A 13,693-nucleotide genomic window follows, 5' to 3' on the forward strand; every position below is an offset into this window, starting at 1 on the left:
TTGAAGAGTGACAAGGAACCAAAATATTTGCACTTAGAAAATACAAAAAATGTTATAAGTACCCATAGGATCCTTTGACATTGCAGGTCCTGACGGTGGACTTGGGTCTCCTAGTCCAACTTCATTTTCAGCTTTGACACGGAACTGGTATTCACGGTCAGGAATCAGATTTGTAACCTTCATACGTCTCTCTGGGATTGGACTCTTGGTGACTGCTACCCACCTAATAGCTCGTTTTTCTTTCTTCTCCAATATATATCCTGTGATTGATTTTCCACCATCATCTTCTGGCGCATTCCATACAACAGTCATTTCTTCCTTGCTAACTTTAGTGATCTCTGGTGCATCTGGAGGGCCAGGTCTATTAAACTGTGTCTTAGCTACAATTGGCTTTGTTTCTGTTGGTGGACCTGCACCTATTTTGTTTTCTGCTCGTACCCTGAAGATATATTCATTTCCTTCAATAAGACGAGTGACATTTGCATAGTCGGTAATTATAGAAGAGGAAAATACGGACCAGATCATTCTCTTACTTTCACTTTTCTCAAGAATATAGTTTTGAATTTCACAACCACCATCATTTGCTGGTGGGTCCCAGCTGACTCTACACCTATCACTTGCAATGCCAGATACCTTTAGGCTTCTGACTTCACTTGGTACATCCAAGACATTCACGGTAGCATATGCTGTAAAGCTACCAGCTGGGTTAGTTGCTGTGATTACATATTTACCACTGTCCTCTCGTTTAGCTTTAGTTATAGTGAGCTTGGCTGCATCAGCAGTTGTTTCAATCTTAGCCCGAGGTGATCTGCTAAGATCAATTGCATCTTTGTCCTTTACCCAAACAACTTCTGGTTGAGGTTTGCCTCTGAGAGTTGCCTCAATTCTGATGGTTTCTCCTGCTTTTACAGTTAGTGTTCCAGTTAGCTTTAGGTCCAAGACTGGTTTCTGTATTTCTTGCTTCACAATAATATAATCTGTCTTCACCCAGTCACTTTCACCACCTTCATTCTTAGTTTGAACTCTAAACTGATAGGTCTGGTTTTCAATACATCGGTCAGCCATGAAACTAGTATCTTTAATACTTCCTTTGTGTAATCTTTCCCATTCAACTGAATCCTTTAACCTTTTTTCGACATGATAAGACAGGTTAGGACTACCACCATCATAATCGGGTCTTTTCCAATTAAGCAGGACAAATGTCTTTCCTATATCAGCAACATGAAAATTTTCAGGTTCTCCAGGTCTTTCAATAGGATCTATGGCTAAAATTGGTGTTTTGGTTTCAATGGTTGGACCTAGTCCTACTTTGTTTTCTGCACACACACGGAAGAAGTATTCACGATTTGTTGTAATTGGAACTTTGACCACACGTTTAGTCAAATCAGATGAGATCACAGACCATCCTCTTTGGCTGGGTTGACGGTTTTCTGCTATGTAATTAGTAATTTCTGAGCCTCCATTATCATCTGGATTTTCCCAGGCAAGCATACAGGAATCTTTAGTGACATAGCTTACCTTGATATTCTTACAAGGTCCAGGTCTATCAAGTACATTGACGATAACGGCAGCTTGGGCATGTCCACTACTATTTTTAGCAACAATTATATATTTACCATGGTCAGCTCTGGTTGCCTCTTTAATCAAGAGCTGTATAACAGGGTAGTCATTATTCATCTTTATACGTTTGTCATCAGAAAGTATTTTGCCTTCTTTTGACCATGTAATTTCTGGATCTGGTCTGCCTTTAACACGACCAGTTATGCTAATAGTTTGTCCCACACGAACTGTGACCAGCTCACGACAAACAATATCAAGTTCTAGCTCTGGTGGATGAAGAATGTCCTTTGTAATTACAGATTCTGGTAGTTCTCTTGGCTCACCTTCACCAATAATATTGGCAGCCTTTATACGGAATCGATATTCGTTGCCTTCAATAAGTCCAGGTACTCTAAAAGCACATTGTTTGATCAAGTTATCTTTATTAATTCTATCCCACTTTGTAGTACTTGCTTTCTGACATTCTACAATATATCCTAAAATTGGGCTGCCCCCATCCTTGGTGGGCTTTGTCCAGACTAAGTCAACAGATTCTTTCGTCTTGTCTTTCAGTTTAGGATTGATTGGTGGTCCAGGTGGTCTAATAGGACGCTTCGCTGAGACTGGATCAGAGATTGGTGACGGTTTACTTAGACCAGCAATATTTTCAGCAAATATTCTGAATTCATATATATTTCCTTCAAAAAGTCCAACAGTTCTCAATTTTAGATCTAATACTGGCGTTTTATTCACCCGTATCCATTTACCAGTTGTTTCTCTGCGTTCCATAATGTAACCAATAATTGGGCTACCACCATCATACTTTGGTATGCCCCAAGAAACTGTTACGGCATTTTCTGTGATATCATAAACTGCTGGTTTAGTAGGAGGGCCTGGAACATCAAACATGTACTTGGCAACAGTTGGTTTAGACTCTAGTGGTTCACCAATACCAATTTTGTTTTCTGCTCGAACACGCATAATGTATTCACATCCTTTCTGAAGACGTGGTATTTTCATTTGAGTGTTAGTGCTTCCAGAGCTAACAATACCCCAAGTTTCTTTATTAGTTTCTCGTTTCTCAACAATGTAATTTATGACAGGACTCCCACCATTATCCTTAGGTGGGCGCCAAGAGATAACCATGTGCTGTGGTGTTACTTCGAGGATATTGATTGGACCAACTGGAGGACCGGGAACATCCAGGACTGTTAAGTGTAGACCCACTGTCTTGCTACCAGCTGCATTGGAAACAGTAAGTATATATTCGCCAGTATGTTTTCTGGTACAATCCTTAATAGTAAGCACTGTTGAATAGTTGTCAGTATCAATTTTGTAATTGCCTTCTGATTTAAGCTCAGTATTGTCAGTGACCCACTTCACTGAAGGAGGAGGAATACCTCTCATCAAAGCAGGAAGCCTGACTGTGCTGCCAGCCTTCACAACAAGACCTTCAATCAACTTTACATCGATATCCACCGATGGGGATACTATAAAACAAAAGTATATATGAACCAATGAGTATCATGAAAATGTCAATGAATTAGAGATTGAAAGCAATGAAAAACTCAAAGCAAATAATGTGAGTCAATATAACTAACTAACCTAATTTCTCCTGGCACAGAATAGGTACAGTTGTATCTGGACGACCAAACCCAGCTGCATTTTGAGCTTTAACACGGAATCTGTATGTCTTTCCTTGTTCTAAGCCAGTTACAACACATTCTGGTATGCTAACAGTTTTGAATTTAATCCAGTCTTGAGCTCCTTCTTCCTGGTATTCAACTAAAAACCCTGTAATTTCAGAACCTCCATCACGATCTGGATAGTTCCAAAGAAGAGACACTTCTGTCTTGTCCACATCAACATGGTGTAAGTTCTTAGGTGGGCCAGGAGGAGCTATAGAAATAAGTTGATAACATGATAATTTAGTTGTTGTGAGCTGGTGGAGAAGTTGTGAGCTTGGCTGAGTGAAATTATTAATTTTATCAAATTAGAACTTACATATTGGATCAATTGCCTTTATGGGTTTCGTTGATTCAATAAAGCTACTTCGACCATATTGATTTTCAGCAGCCACACGGAACAAATACTGGATGCCTTCCATTAAGTACTTAGCCATAATGCTGTGCTTTTTGGTTCTGGATGAGACAGGGATCCACCGAGGAGCAGCAACATCTCGTTTCTCAATTACATAGTTTGAGATAACAGCACCACCATTGTCTTCTGGTTCCTTCCATGTCAGATAGCATGAATCTTTTCTAACTTCACTAATATTCAAGTTACGCGGCGGACCAGGTTTATCTGAAAGTAATTAATATATTCTTAATATTGTAATTACTGGAAAAAAGGCAAATAGAGCAAGATTGTATTAAATACACAGGTTGTTCCTACTTCTTTACGCTCCTACTATATTACCTAATACTGTAACTGTACACATAGCACTCTTGCTTCCAGCTTCATTTTCAACAGTGAGTAAATAGCATCCACTGTCATCTCGAACAGTATTACGGATTTCAAGCTTGCTGCTAACAGGAGTAATTTCAATATCAGCTTTCACTGGTACTTCCATGTCATTCTTTTTCCATGTGACCTTTGGAAATGGCATTCCTTTTATGGTTGCACTGAGGGTTAAAGTAGTTCCTGCTTTTAGGTTTACACTTCGAGTCATGTTAGCATCCACAAACAATTCAGGTGCCTCTGTAAAAGGAATAAAAATCTTTTGAGTGATCAGAATCAACCACAGAACAGGATTAATAGGAAAACTCTTCAATATGGAATGATCCACATTGTATTCCTAAAATATACTCACCAAGCCTGTCTTTTGCTTGAACTGGATCGTGGACATAGGCCGGATCTGATGCGCCAGCCTGATTGACTGCCATGACCCGGAATTTGTATGTATCACCTTCAGTAAGACCCGTCACCTTCAAATGAGTTTCAGGACAGGAATCCGGAGTTTGATTCGCTTTCTTCCACTCTTCATCACCAACTTTCTGAAACTCCACTAAGTAACCTAATATTTTCCCTTTTCCATCATGACGCGGAGGTAGCCAAGTTAAATCAACAGTAGATTTAGTTTTATCCACTGCTTCAGGGTTAATAGGTGGGCTTGGTTTGACTGAATAAAAAGAGTTAAAAATATGGTCAAATAAACTAGAATACATACATTATGGAAGTTATTTTGAAGGAAAAAATAAATTGAGTATATGTTTTATATACCAATTGGATCTTTTGCAAAGATGGGCTTGGATGGTGGACTAGGATCACCAACTCCTATTTCATTTTCTGCTGAAACACGGAATTCATATTCACAGCCTTCAAGCAGGTCAGTTACTTTGAACTGAGTGTCTGGATAAATTGGCTCCCTAGATACTCTTGCCCAGCGATTAGACATGGTTTCTTTCTTTTCCACAATATATTGAGTGATAGGCTTGCCGCCATCACGTGGTCTATTCCAAACTACCACAGCAGAATCCTTAGTAATATCTTTTATAATTGGTTGTTCTGGTGCTTCAGGGACCCCTTTAGAGAAAAGAATAAAACCGGAATAAGAAAAATAAAACAGAAGATTTCTTCCTCACATCTATTCAATATCAATATTTTACAAAAATAATTGATAGAATAGGAGGAAGACACCTAAGTTGTGTACAACACTTAATTAAAAAGATTTAATATCAAAACCATAAAATATTTAATATAATACTTAATATGAAATTAGAATTCTATCTTATTTTAGGTAGACCTAGTTGGATGAAAATGCAAAATTCTTAATTTGCTGTTCTGAGTATTTGCTTGTTTTTGTTTTGCTTACTATATTAACTAGAAAAAAGGTCCAACACTTACTAAAACGATCTTTAGCTTTCATTTCTTCTGAAAGCAATGGATCACTGATTCCATACATGTTTTCAGCATAGATACGGATAATATACTCTCTGCCCTCAATCAATTTTGGAACTTTGCAGGTTGTTTTAGTAGTTGAAGAAGTAACAGGCATCCAAAGTTCTCGGTTTGTATCTCTTTTCTCAACGATATAATTAGTAATCATACTGCCTCCATCATCAAGTGGAGGTTTCCAGGAAATAACCATGTGATCTCTGTGAACTTCATGGAACACAACTGGGCCAACCGGAGGTTGTGGACGATCTGACGAAAAATAACATTTTGTTTCAATCCTGTTTTCTTCTTCAATCTTAAAAGGTTTTAAGTTGAGAAAGAATAAAAATAACTAACTTACCAACAACAGTCACTTGACAGGAACCCTTTCGTACCCCTGTGCTGTTCTCCACAACTACACAGTATTTACCAGAGTCATCACGAATACCTTTCCGAATCGCCAGAGACAATTTTGAGGGTGTCGTGTTTATCTTTAGGCGATCAGTTTCTTCAACTGCAACATCATCCTTAAACCAAGAAAGCTTTGGGGCAGGTTTCCCTTTATATTGTCCTGTCAGACTGAAGGATTCACCAACGCGCACAACAAACTTGTCGCGGAAATCCAACTCAAGTATTGGTGGTTCTAAGGAAAATAATATGCTGTTATTGCCTTTCTGGAAAATAAAAGAGATATTTCTTAAAACATTTTTGAAAGAAATCTTACCAAGTTGATCCTTGCAAGTTATTGGTTTTGTGCAGAATGATGGTTTGCCCTGTCCAACTTCATTCACTGCACTGACACGGTATTCATAAGTGTCACCTTCCTTTAATCCACTATGTTTGAAAATCCGATCTAACAATTTCTCTTTGGTGAGCTTGATGAACTTTTCTTTGCCGATAAGACGACACTCAAGAATGTACATTGTAATGTCCGAGCCACCATCGTATTTAGGAGGGTTCCATTTCAAGCTAACTGATTGCTTTGTGACTGCTGTTACTTCAAGGTCTTCAGGGCGTTCAGGGACAGCTGCAAGTTAGAAACAATATATTAAAATTAATGTATTCAGTGGTTACCACTGATTTCTTTAATACCTAAAGATGGGGAAAACATATAACTAGAAAGATTACTTACACATTGGTTCTTTAACTATAGTTTCTTGCATTGTCTGCACCCATGGGCCCATTCCTATGATATTTTCAGCTGCAATTCTAAAGAAATAGCTATTTCCTTGAATTAGTCCCTGAGCAATAGCATTCTGCCTTGTAACTGTGTATGTGACAGGGGACCAGCCTCGACGTTCAGCTTCACGTTTTTCAATGATATAATTGGTAACAGCAGATCCACCATCATCATCTGGAAGGAACCAGGTTAATCTGCAAGAATCATTCGTCAGGTTTTCACAGCGGAAAGGTTCGCCAACTGGCCCAGGAACATCTGTAATAAAAAATATATTAATTTTACTTAGATTCTTAAGAAAAGTTGATTGCACTAAATGTAAAATCAAGAAGTAATAATATTTACCTAAAACATCAACAATAATTGTCTTTCTTCTTTCACCTCCTGCATTCTTTGCAATGAGATTGTACACACCTTGATGCTTTCTCTGACAATTCTTAATAACAAGAGCAGAACTGATAGCTGTTGTTTCAATTGTAGCTTCTTCTGGTATTGGTTTATCATCTCTTTGCCATGTGATCTCTGGAGGTGGTTTACCTGACACATATGCCAAGATACGAATGACACCACCAGCATGCACTACAATTCTGTCTCTCACGCTGGCATCCAAGTTAATGTCTGGAACGACTAGAATAAATAAAAACACAATTATGTCAATTAATAGCACTGTCAAAGTAATACAGAAGAAATGCAACCACAGTCTTTATTTTTTTACCTGTTCTATCTTTGACTTCAATGACATCGGAAACTTCCCCTGGTTCACCAACTCCAGCAGCATTTACTGCCCTTACTCTAAACCTGTACAGGCTTCCTTCTTTCAGTCCTGGTACAACAAACTTTGTGCCTCTAACTTCTTTGTCTTTTACCTTTAAGAAAAAGCATAAAAGGTAGAAAATATTTGCCAAAACTGAGCAACAAAGCTATGATGCCAGATTTCTGCCCCCTTCACACTTGCCCTGGAATTTCTGCTTTGCTTGGAGGGTGAAGTAAGTCCTGTGCCCACAACAGATATGCTATCATGTACATTGTCAATTGTTGTCATGGAAATGCAGTGGTAGGATGTATTTCAAACTTTACAACCTCATTTTTCTGTCGTTGCTCTGGAAAAGGAACCAATTCAGCAGCAGCGAGAGTACTGGTGCTGCACTCCGAGTTTGGGTCTTCTAATGTGGGAAGTTCTAAGAGAGTCATGTGATAAAGTGAGGCAGGCCAAAAAAGATGATAGGTCTTTAGGTTGCTGAAACCCTTCAGAACTTTATACCATGGGGCCTTCAGCTGCTGTTCAAAACTAGCCAGTAGAGCTGAGGCTAAGGAGCAGGACTGCCACTGCAGGTTTGAGTGACTTCAGCTGCACTTTTGTTTTACCCTCATTTTATGACCTGCCAAGGGGAGAAGCTGCAATGAGATTGCTGCTGAACCATTTAATAAATAGGCCCATCAAATTTGGGCACTCTAAGGCATGAACTGGCAGACTGCACTTCAGGTTTGCTCTGTCTATCCAGCACCTGGCAAAGGCATAAGATAGGAACCAGAAATTCAGCCCTATATTTACAATATATATGCATTTACCTTTTCCCATTCTTCCTTTCCTTCCTCCTTAAATTCAACAAAATAACCAGTAATCCTAGATCCACCATCTTTTGTTGGTGGAGCCCATTCGAGATCTACAGTTGACTTAGTCCAGTCTGTCACCTTAGGGAATGGTGGGCCAGGTGGTGCTAAAAAAAAAATATTCAGTACAAACTATCAAAAACATGTTGTTAATCTAGATGCATTATAAAATACAAGTTTTAAAACTGGGATCTAGGGGTTCATGAGAGAATGTAGTCATTAGATTTCTGTGCTTGTTGACTTGCTTGTTGTTTCTGTTACTTTACACTAATAAAAATATTGTTTACAATATTACATTGATTTACTTATGGGTAGCTAAAAGTGTCAGAAGTTAGGGTAGTTGGTTCCTAGGAATGTGAAAAATATTTACACTAGTTTTTTAATATTCACAGATGTCTCACACATATACAAGTTTGAAAATCTTAAGCAGAAACATATACCTACCTATAGGATCTCTTGCTATCATTGGGTCAGAAGGCATGCTTGGGGGTCCAACGCCTGCTGCATTGATGGCGAACACTCGGAATTGATAATCTGAGCCTTCAATAAGTCCAGTTACTTTATAGGATACGCCAAGTGGCATAATCCTAACTGGATCACGATTTACTCTATTCCATCTTTTCCCGGTGGTCTCTTTACGCTCTAACCAGTAGCCAGTTACCGGAGAACCACCATCATATTCTGGCTCTTCCCAGTTGACTACCATAGAATCGTAGGCCACACTACTTATAGTTGGTTTGTCACAAGCTCCAGGTACAGCTTTGAAAAAAATCATATACATTTCATTGGTATTTTCCAAATCTACAACAGAAGTTAACCTTAGTATATTCCGACAGTAATTTTGAAATTAAAGGTAGAACGTTTAATGCTCCAAAAAATACTCAATCACTTGAGCACAAAATTTAAATCATTTTTGTTAGAGAAGGCACAGGATTATGCAGCCTGTACAATAACTGGTATAAGTTTAACTTAAGTATTTTTGTTCAACAATGAACAGACTTGTACTACTAAATATGAACTTAGAACTCAAGATAAATAATTTTGCTAGCCACTGTTAAATATGTAGAATTGAACTGTATGGATGCATTTTAAAATCAGAAATATCAAATTATAGAACATCTGCAGGAAAATTATTTCAATACATACTAAACAGATTTCTTGCTGTCTCTGGTTCACTGTCAAGAGGTTCACCAACACCATATTTATTCTGAGCCATGATGCGGAATACATATTCATGTCCTTCCAATAACTTGGGCACTGTGCAAATGCACTCTTTAACATCATTGGTAACTTGAATCCAAGTCTTCCTACTTGCTTCTCTCTTTTCAACAACATAGTTAGTGATTTTGGAGCCACCATCATCTTTTGGAGGAAGCCATGATAAGGTTATCTGTTCAGCGCTAACTCCTTCAAACTTAATAGGACCAACTGGAGGACCAGGACGACCTAAGTATTAAAACAAGTCAAAATATGAATATTTTCAATTATGCTCACTATAGCAAATGCCATGAATGCACTTTAAATTTCTCATTTTAGAAATGCAATTGTAAGAGATAAAATTATAAAAATGATTACCAAGAACATTGAGTCTCATTTCCTTGGAAGCTGTTCCAAAATTATTTGTAGCAGTGAGGGCGTAAAGACCAGTGTCCTTTCGGAGGGACTGACGAATTAGTAAAGTGCAACCATCCTCAGTCACAATTTTGTTGACATGTTGATCATATTCTACTTTAGATTTGTTTTCTGGTTTCTGGACAGGTGCTTTGTACCACGTCAAAGTTGGAAATGGTGTGCCCTTGACTTTGGCTAGAATGCTGATATCTGTATTTTGTTCTGCCTCTAAAAATTCATTAAGTTCAATTTCAGGTGGACCTAGACATGGGAACATTTAGCGCATTTTAATTAGGTTTAAATTTGGTATTTTCTATCGTTACATTGGTGTGTTGTAACATAATTGTGCCAGCACTTACATGTCTGATCTTTCACAATAATAGGTCCAACAGGGTTACACGGTTTACTAGCACCAGCTTCATTAACAGCTTTCACTCGAAATTCATACTGCCCACCCTCGTTAAGATCTTCAACTGTAAACCTTGTTTCTTCCACATCACGTCTATTGCATTGCTTCCAGGTTTCCTTCTTCTGTTCAGTAGGATCCAAGGAAAGACTTTCAATAATGTAATGCGTTACTGGAGCCCCTCCATCTTTCTTTGGTGGTCTCCAAGTAAGTGAAATGGAATTCTTAGTAACCAAACCAACTCTGAGTTTTGTTGGAGGCTCAGGAGGGTCTGAAATATATAAATAGTCATCAAAAAAATGCTAACAAAGCATAAACACTAAAATGAATTATACTGATTTTTGAACTAGACCAGTATATGTTTTTCTAACTATAAACTTACAAATTGGATCTCTAGCCCTGGTCCTCTGAATGGTTTCTACTGGTGCGCCAATGCCAAAGCGATTTTCTGCCCGGACACGGAAGAAGTACTCCTGCCCTTCAATAAGATCAGGCACAATAAATGATGTGCCTGCACAGTCAGCGTTAGCTTTTACCCAAGCCTTTCCTTCTACAGTTTTTTTCTCCACAACGTAGCATTTAATTCGATCTCCACCATCATTGTCTGGGGGTTTCCATGAAAGTTTGCAGGTACTCCTTGTAATGTCACTTACTTTGAGATCTTTTGGTGGTCCAGGCATATCTGTAACAAATAAAAAATAATTAATTTAATAATCACATTAAACTACAATTCATTCTCTTTCAAATACAATCCAATAAAACAATTACATACCAAGAACATTTACTCTGACATTTAATGTCTTTTGTCCAGCCTTGTTCTTAGCAGTAATACTATATCGACCTGAGTGACTTCTATCACATTCTGGAATAACCACAGTTGTCTTAGTTTTGATACTTTCAACCTACAAAAGACAAAAAGACGAATAATTAATCAGCAAGTAAATGCAAATTCCATTTCTACATTCCAAAATTTCCAACATGATACTGTAAAATAATCATTAATCATATTATTACCTGGGCATCAGCTGGGAGATTATGATCTTTATCCTAAACAAAACAGTAAAATATCAAATGTTACAAAATCTGTTCAATCCTTTTTTCTTAAGAAAAACTATGACTATTGATGATTGATTTGTTCCATGTTAAGCTTGTCTGCAATTATTTTTCTCATGATGCCAAACTGGATGAGTCCACATGTGATCTTCAGCCAGGCCTGCAAAATGGTTCCATTCATTTTGACCCAATGTTGATCTAAATCAACTTCAAACAAGAAAATACCTAATCCAGTCAAAAATGCAAACCCAACAAGTTAGAGACGATACCTGGGAGGGATCATAGTTGTGAAAGACATCTAGGATTTAAAGAATGAAAACTACCTCACAAGTCACAGAACTATTACAGTGCAGAAGAAGGCCACTCGGCCCATCATTTCTGCATCAGCTCTTCGAATGAGCAATTCACTTAGTGCCATTCTCCCGCCTTCCCCCATAACGCTGAACATTCTTCCTTAACAGTTTAATTCCCCCTTGAATGCTTCAATTGAACCTGCCTCCACTACACTCTCAAGTAGTGCAATCCAGACCTTAACCACTCGCTGCGTGAATTGGACATCCTTCATAAACTGTACAGCCCACACCAAACTAAAACTAATTCAGAATGAGGTGGGTGGATGAGAGCATACCCATGTTGATGAGCTTTAACCACTACTGAAGAGATCTGTCAAAATATGAACCCTGATTTTAATCTAATCTGCCCAGTGGGAATGGGGTGGGTTTGTGCTATTTTATGCCCTGTCCAATTACACTCTCCATTGAAGTAAATTGCAATCTCTCTGCCATTCTCTTTAGCATTCCACTTTCCAATAACCTTCTGAGTAAATAAACTTCTCCTCTCTCTTGTCACTGTTTCAATATCAATTTTAAGTCACTGATGACTCAAGAAAAGGGGGACTAAATTGGATTGTCCCTGAAATTGGGTGTGGGGATCGCAATGCGGAATGACCCTAACACATTCCGTAATGCAGACCGCATGCAAACTTCATGCTGCTACTAATTATAATGATCATGGTTTGCATTCCAGCACTAAATGTGCTGCTGAGTGGCTGCACATCGCAGCAGGTGGCCCAAGTTCAGGCAAGGCTAGTACCACTTAAAGCTAGCCTGAACTATTTAATCTCAGGTTGGACTAGTTAAAGCTGAGCTCCATCCTGACTACAGCAAAGGTTGAAACTGGTTAGTGAAAAACCAGGATAAAGCTGCAAAAATGGACCACAGGTGAGAGAGTATGCTGAGATGCTGCTCTTGAGGCCTTCGTGCAGGAAGTGAGGGGTTTTCTTTTTTCAGGGGCCAGGAAGCCCTCCAGAAACATTCTGAGAAGGCAATGGGAATAGGTAGCCATTGCAGTCAATGTCAGCAGTTCAGCCATAAGGATCTGGATGCAGTGCCAAGATTATGATCAGTAAATGCATCTTCACATGCCACATTCTACTAACTACACCACTCAGCCTCATTTACCACATCCTTTTCACTTGCCTTCCAATAATCTCCATTAACCATAACTCTTACCTCACATTCATAGTGTCACCTCACCCTCACACATTTAGTGCTGCTGCAAGCCACACGCCGTATATTCCAGCTTTCATACACTGTCAGTTTTTCAATCCATGATGGTGTAATTATGCACCTCTTGCTTTTCCCCCTTTCCTCACCCAAAACTTGCCCTTGTGCCTTAATACCCAAGAACTGCTGCCTGTCCAGGCAGTGATGTGGAAGGTTGAGGCCAGGATGAACAGGAGATTAAGGAGGAAGAAACACCATCATTCAATCTAAACCCATGGTCCTCCACTCAGATACTGATACTGTTGAAATTTAGAGGGTAGCATAGAGGCAAGATATGCAAGGAGTGAGTCAACAGGCATGAGTGGACTGCAGACAGAGCAGGAGAAAAGATCACATGGTTCCCCAGACCAGTGAAGTAGTAATAAAAACAAAAAAACTGCGGATGCTGGAAATCCAAAACAAAAACAGAATTACCTGGAAAAACTCAGCAGGTCTGGCAGCATCGGCGGAGAAGAAAAGAGTTGACGTTTCGAGTCCTCATGACCCTTCGACAGAACTTGAGTTCGAGTCCAAGAAAGAGTTGAAATATAAGCTGGTTTAAGGTGTGTGGGGGAGGCGGAGAGAGAGAGAGAGAAGTGGGGGTGGGGTGGTGTGGTTGTAGGGACAAACAAGCAGTGATAGAAGCAGATCATCAAAAGATGTCAACAATAATAGAACAAAAGAACACATAGGTGTTAAAGTTGGTGATATTATCTAAACGAATGTGCTAATTAAGAATGGATGGTAGGGCACTCAAGGTATAGCTCTAGTGGGGGTGGGGAGAGCATAAAAGATTTAAAAATATTTAAAAATAATGGAAATAGGTGGGAAAAGAAAAATCTATATAATTTATTGGAAAAAAAAGGAAGGGGGAAA

At 38.8% G+C, this 13,693-nt stretch overlaps 1 protein-coding gene across 1 annotated transcript in view; it reads right to left on the bottom strand.

Moving 5' to 3' along the window:
- Positions 1-13,693, bottom strand: part of ttn.1 (titin, tandem duplicate 1) — a 685,821-nt gene that overhangs the window by 72,371 nt on the left and 599,757 nt on the right. The window contains exons 231-250 of the mRNA XM_041201521.1: positions 11,235-11,267; positions 10,993-11,122; positions 10,603-10,902; positions 10,174-10,491; positions 9,779-10,075; positions 9,350-9,649; positions 8,648-8,962; positions 8,162-8,310; positions 7,308-7,458; positions 6,938-7,219; positions 6,548-6,850; positions 6,140-6,442; positions 5,777-6,058; positions 5,386-5,685; positions 4,762-5,064; positions 4,352-4,660; positions 3,958-4,239; positions 3,544-3,843; positions 3,145-3,438; positions 63-3,029 (exon numbers count right to left, since the gene is read on the bottom strand). Coding sequence (XP_041057455.1) covers positions 63-3,029; positions 3,145-3,438; positions 3,544-3,843; positions 3,958-4,239; positions 4,352-4,660; positions 4,762-5,064; positions 5,386-5,685; positions 5,777-6,058; positions 6,140-6,442; positions 6,548-6,850; positions 6,938-7,219; positions 7,308-7,458; positions 8,162-8,310; positions 8,648-8,962; positions 9,350-9,649; positions 9,779-10,075; positions 10,174-10,491; positions 10,603-10,902; positions 10,993-11,122; positions 11,235-11,267 — 7,918 coding nt within the window. The remainder of the gene's footprint in view (positions 1-62; positions 3,030-3,144; positions 3,439-3,543; positions 3,844-3,957; positions 4,240-4,351; positions 4,661-4,761; positions 5,065-5,385; positions 5,686-5,776; positions 6,059-6,139; positions 6,443-6,547; positions 6,851-6,937; positions 7,220-7,307; positions 7,459-8,161; positions 8,311-8,647; positions 8,963-9,349; positions 9,650-9,778; positions 10,076-10,173; positions 10,492-10,602; positions 10,903-10,992; positions 11,123-11,234; positions 11,268-13,693) is intronic.

This window comes from Carcharodon carcharias, chromosome 12 (genome assembly GCF_017639515.1).
Source record: "Carcharodon carcharias isolate sCarCar2 chromosome 12, sCarCar2.pri, whole genome shotgun sequence".
In the NCBI taxonomy this organism is placed as follows: domain Eukaryota; kingdom Metazoa; phylum Chordata; class Chondrichthyes; order Lamniformes; family Lamnidae; genus Carcharodon; species Carcharodon carcharias.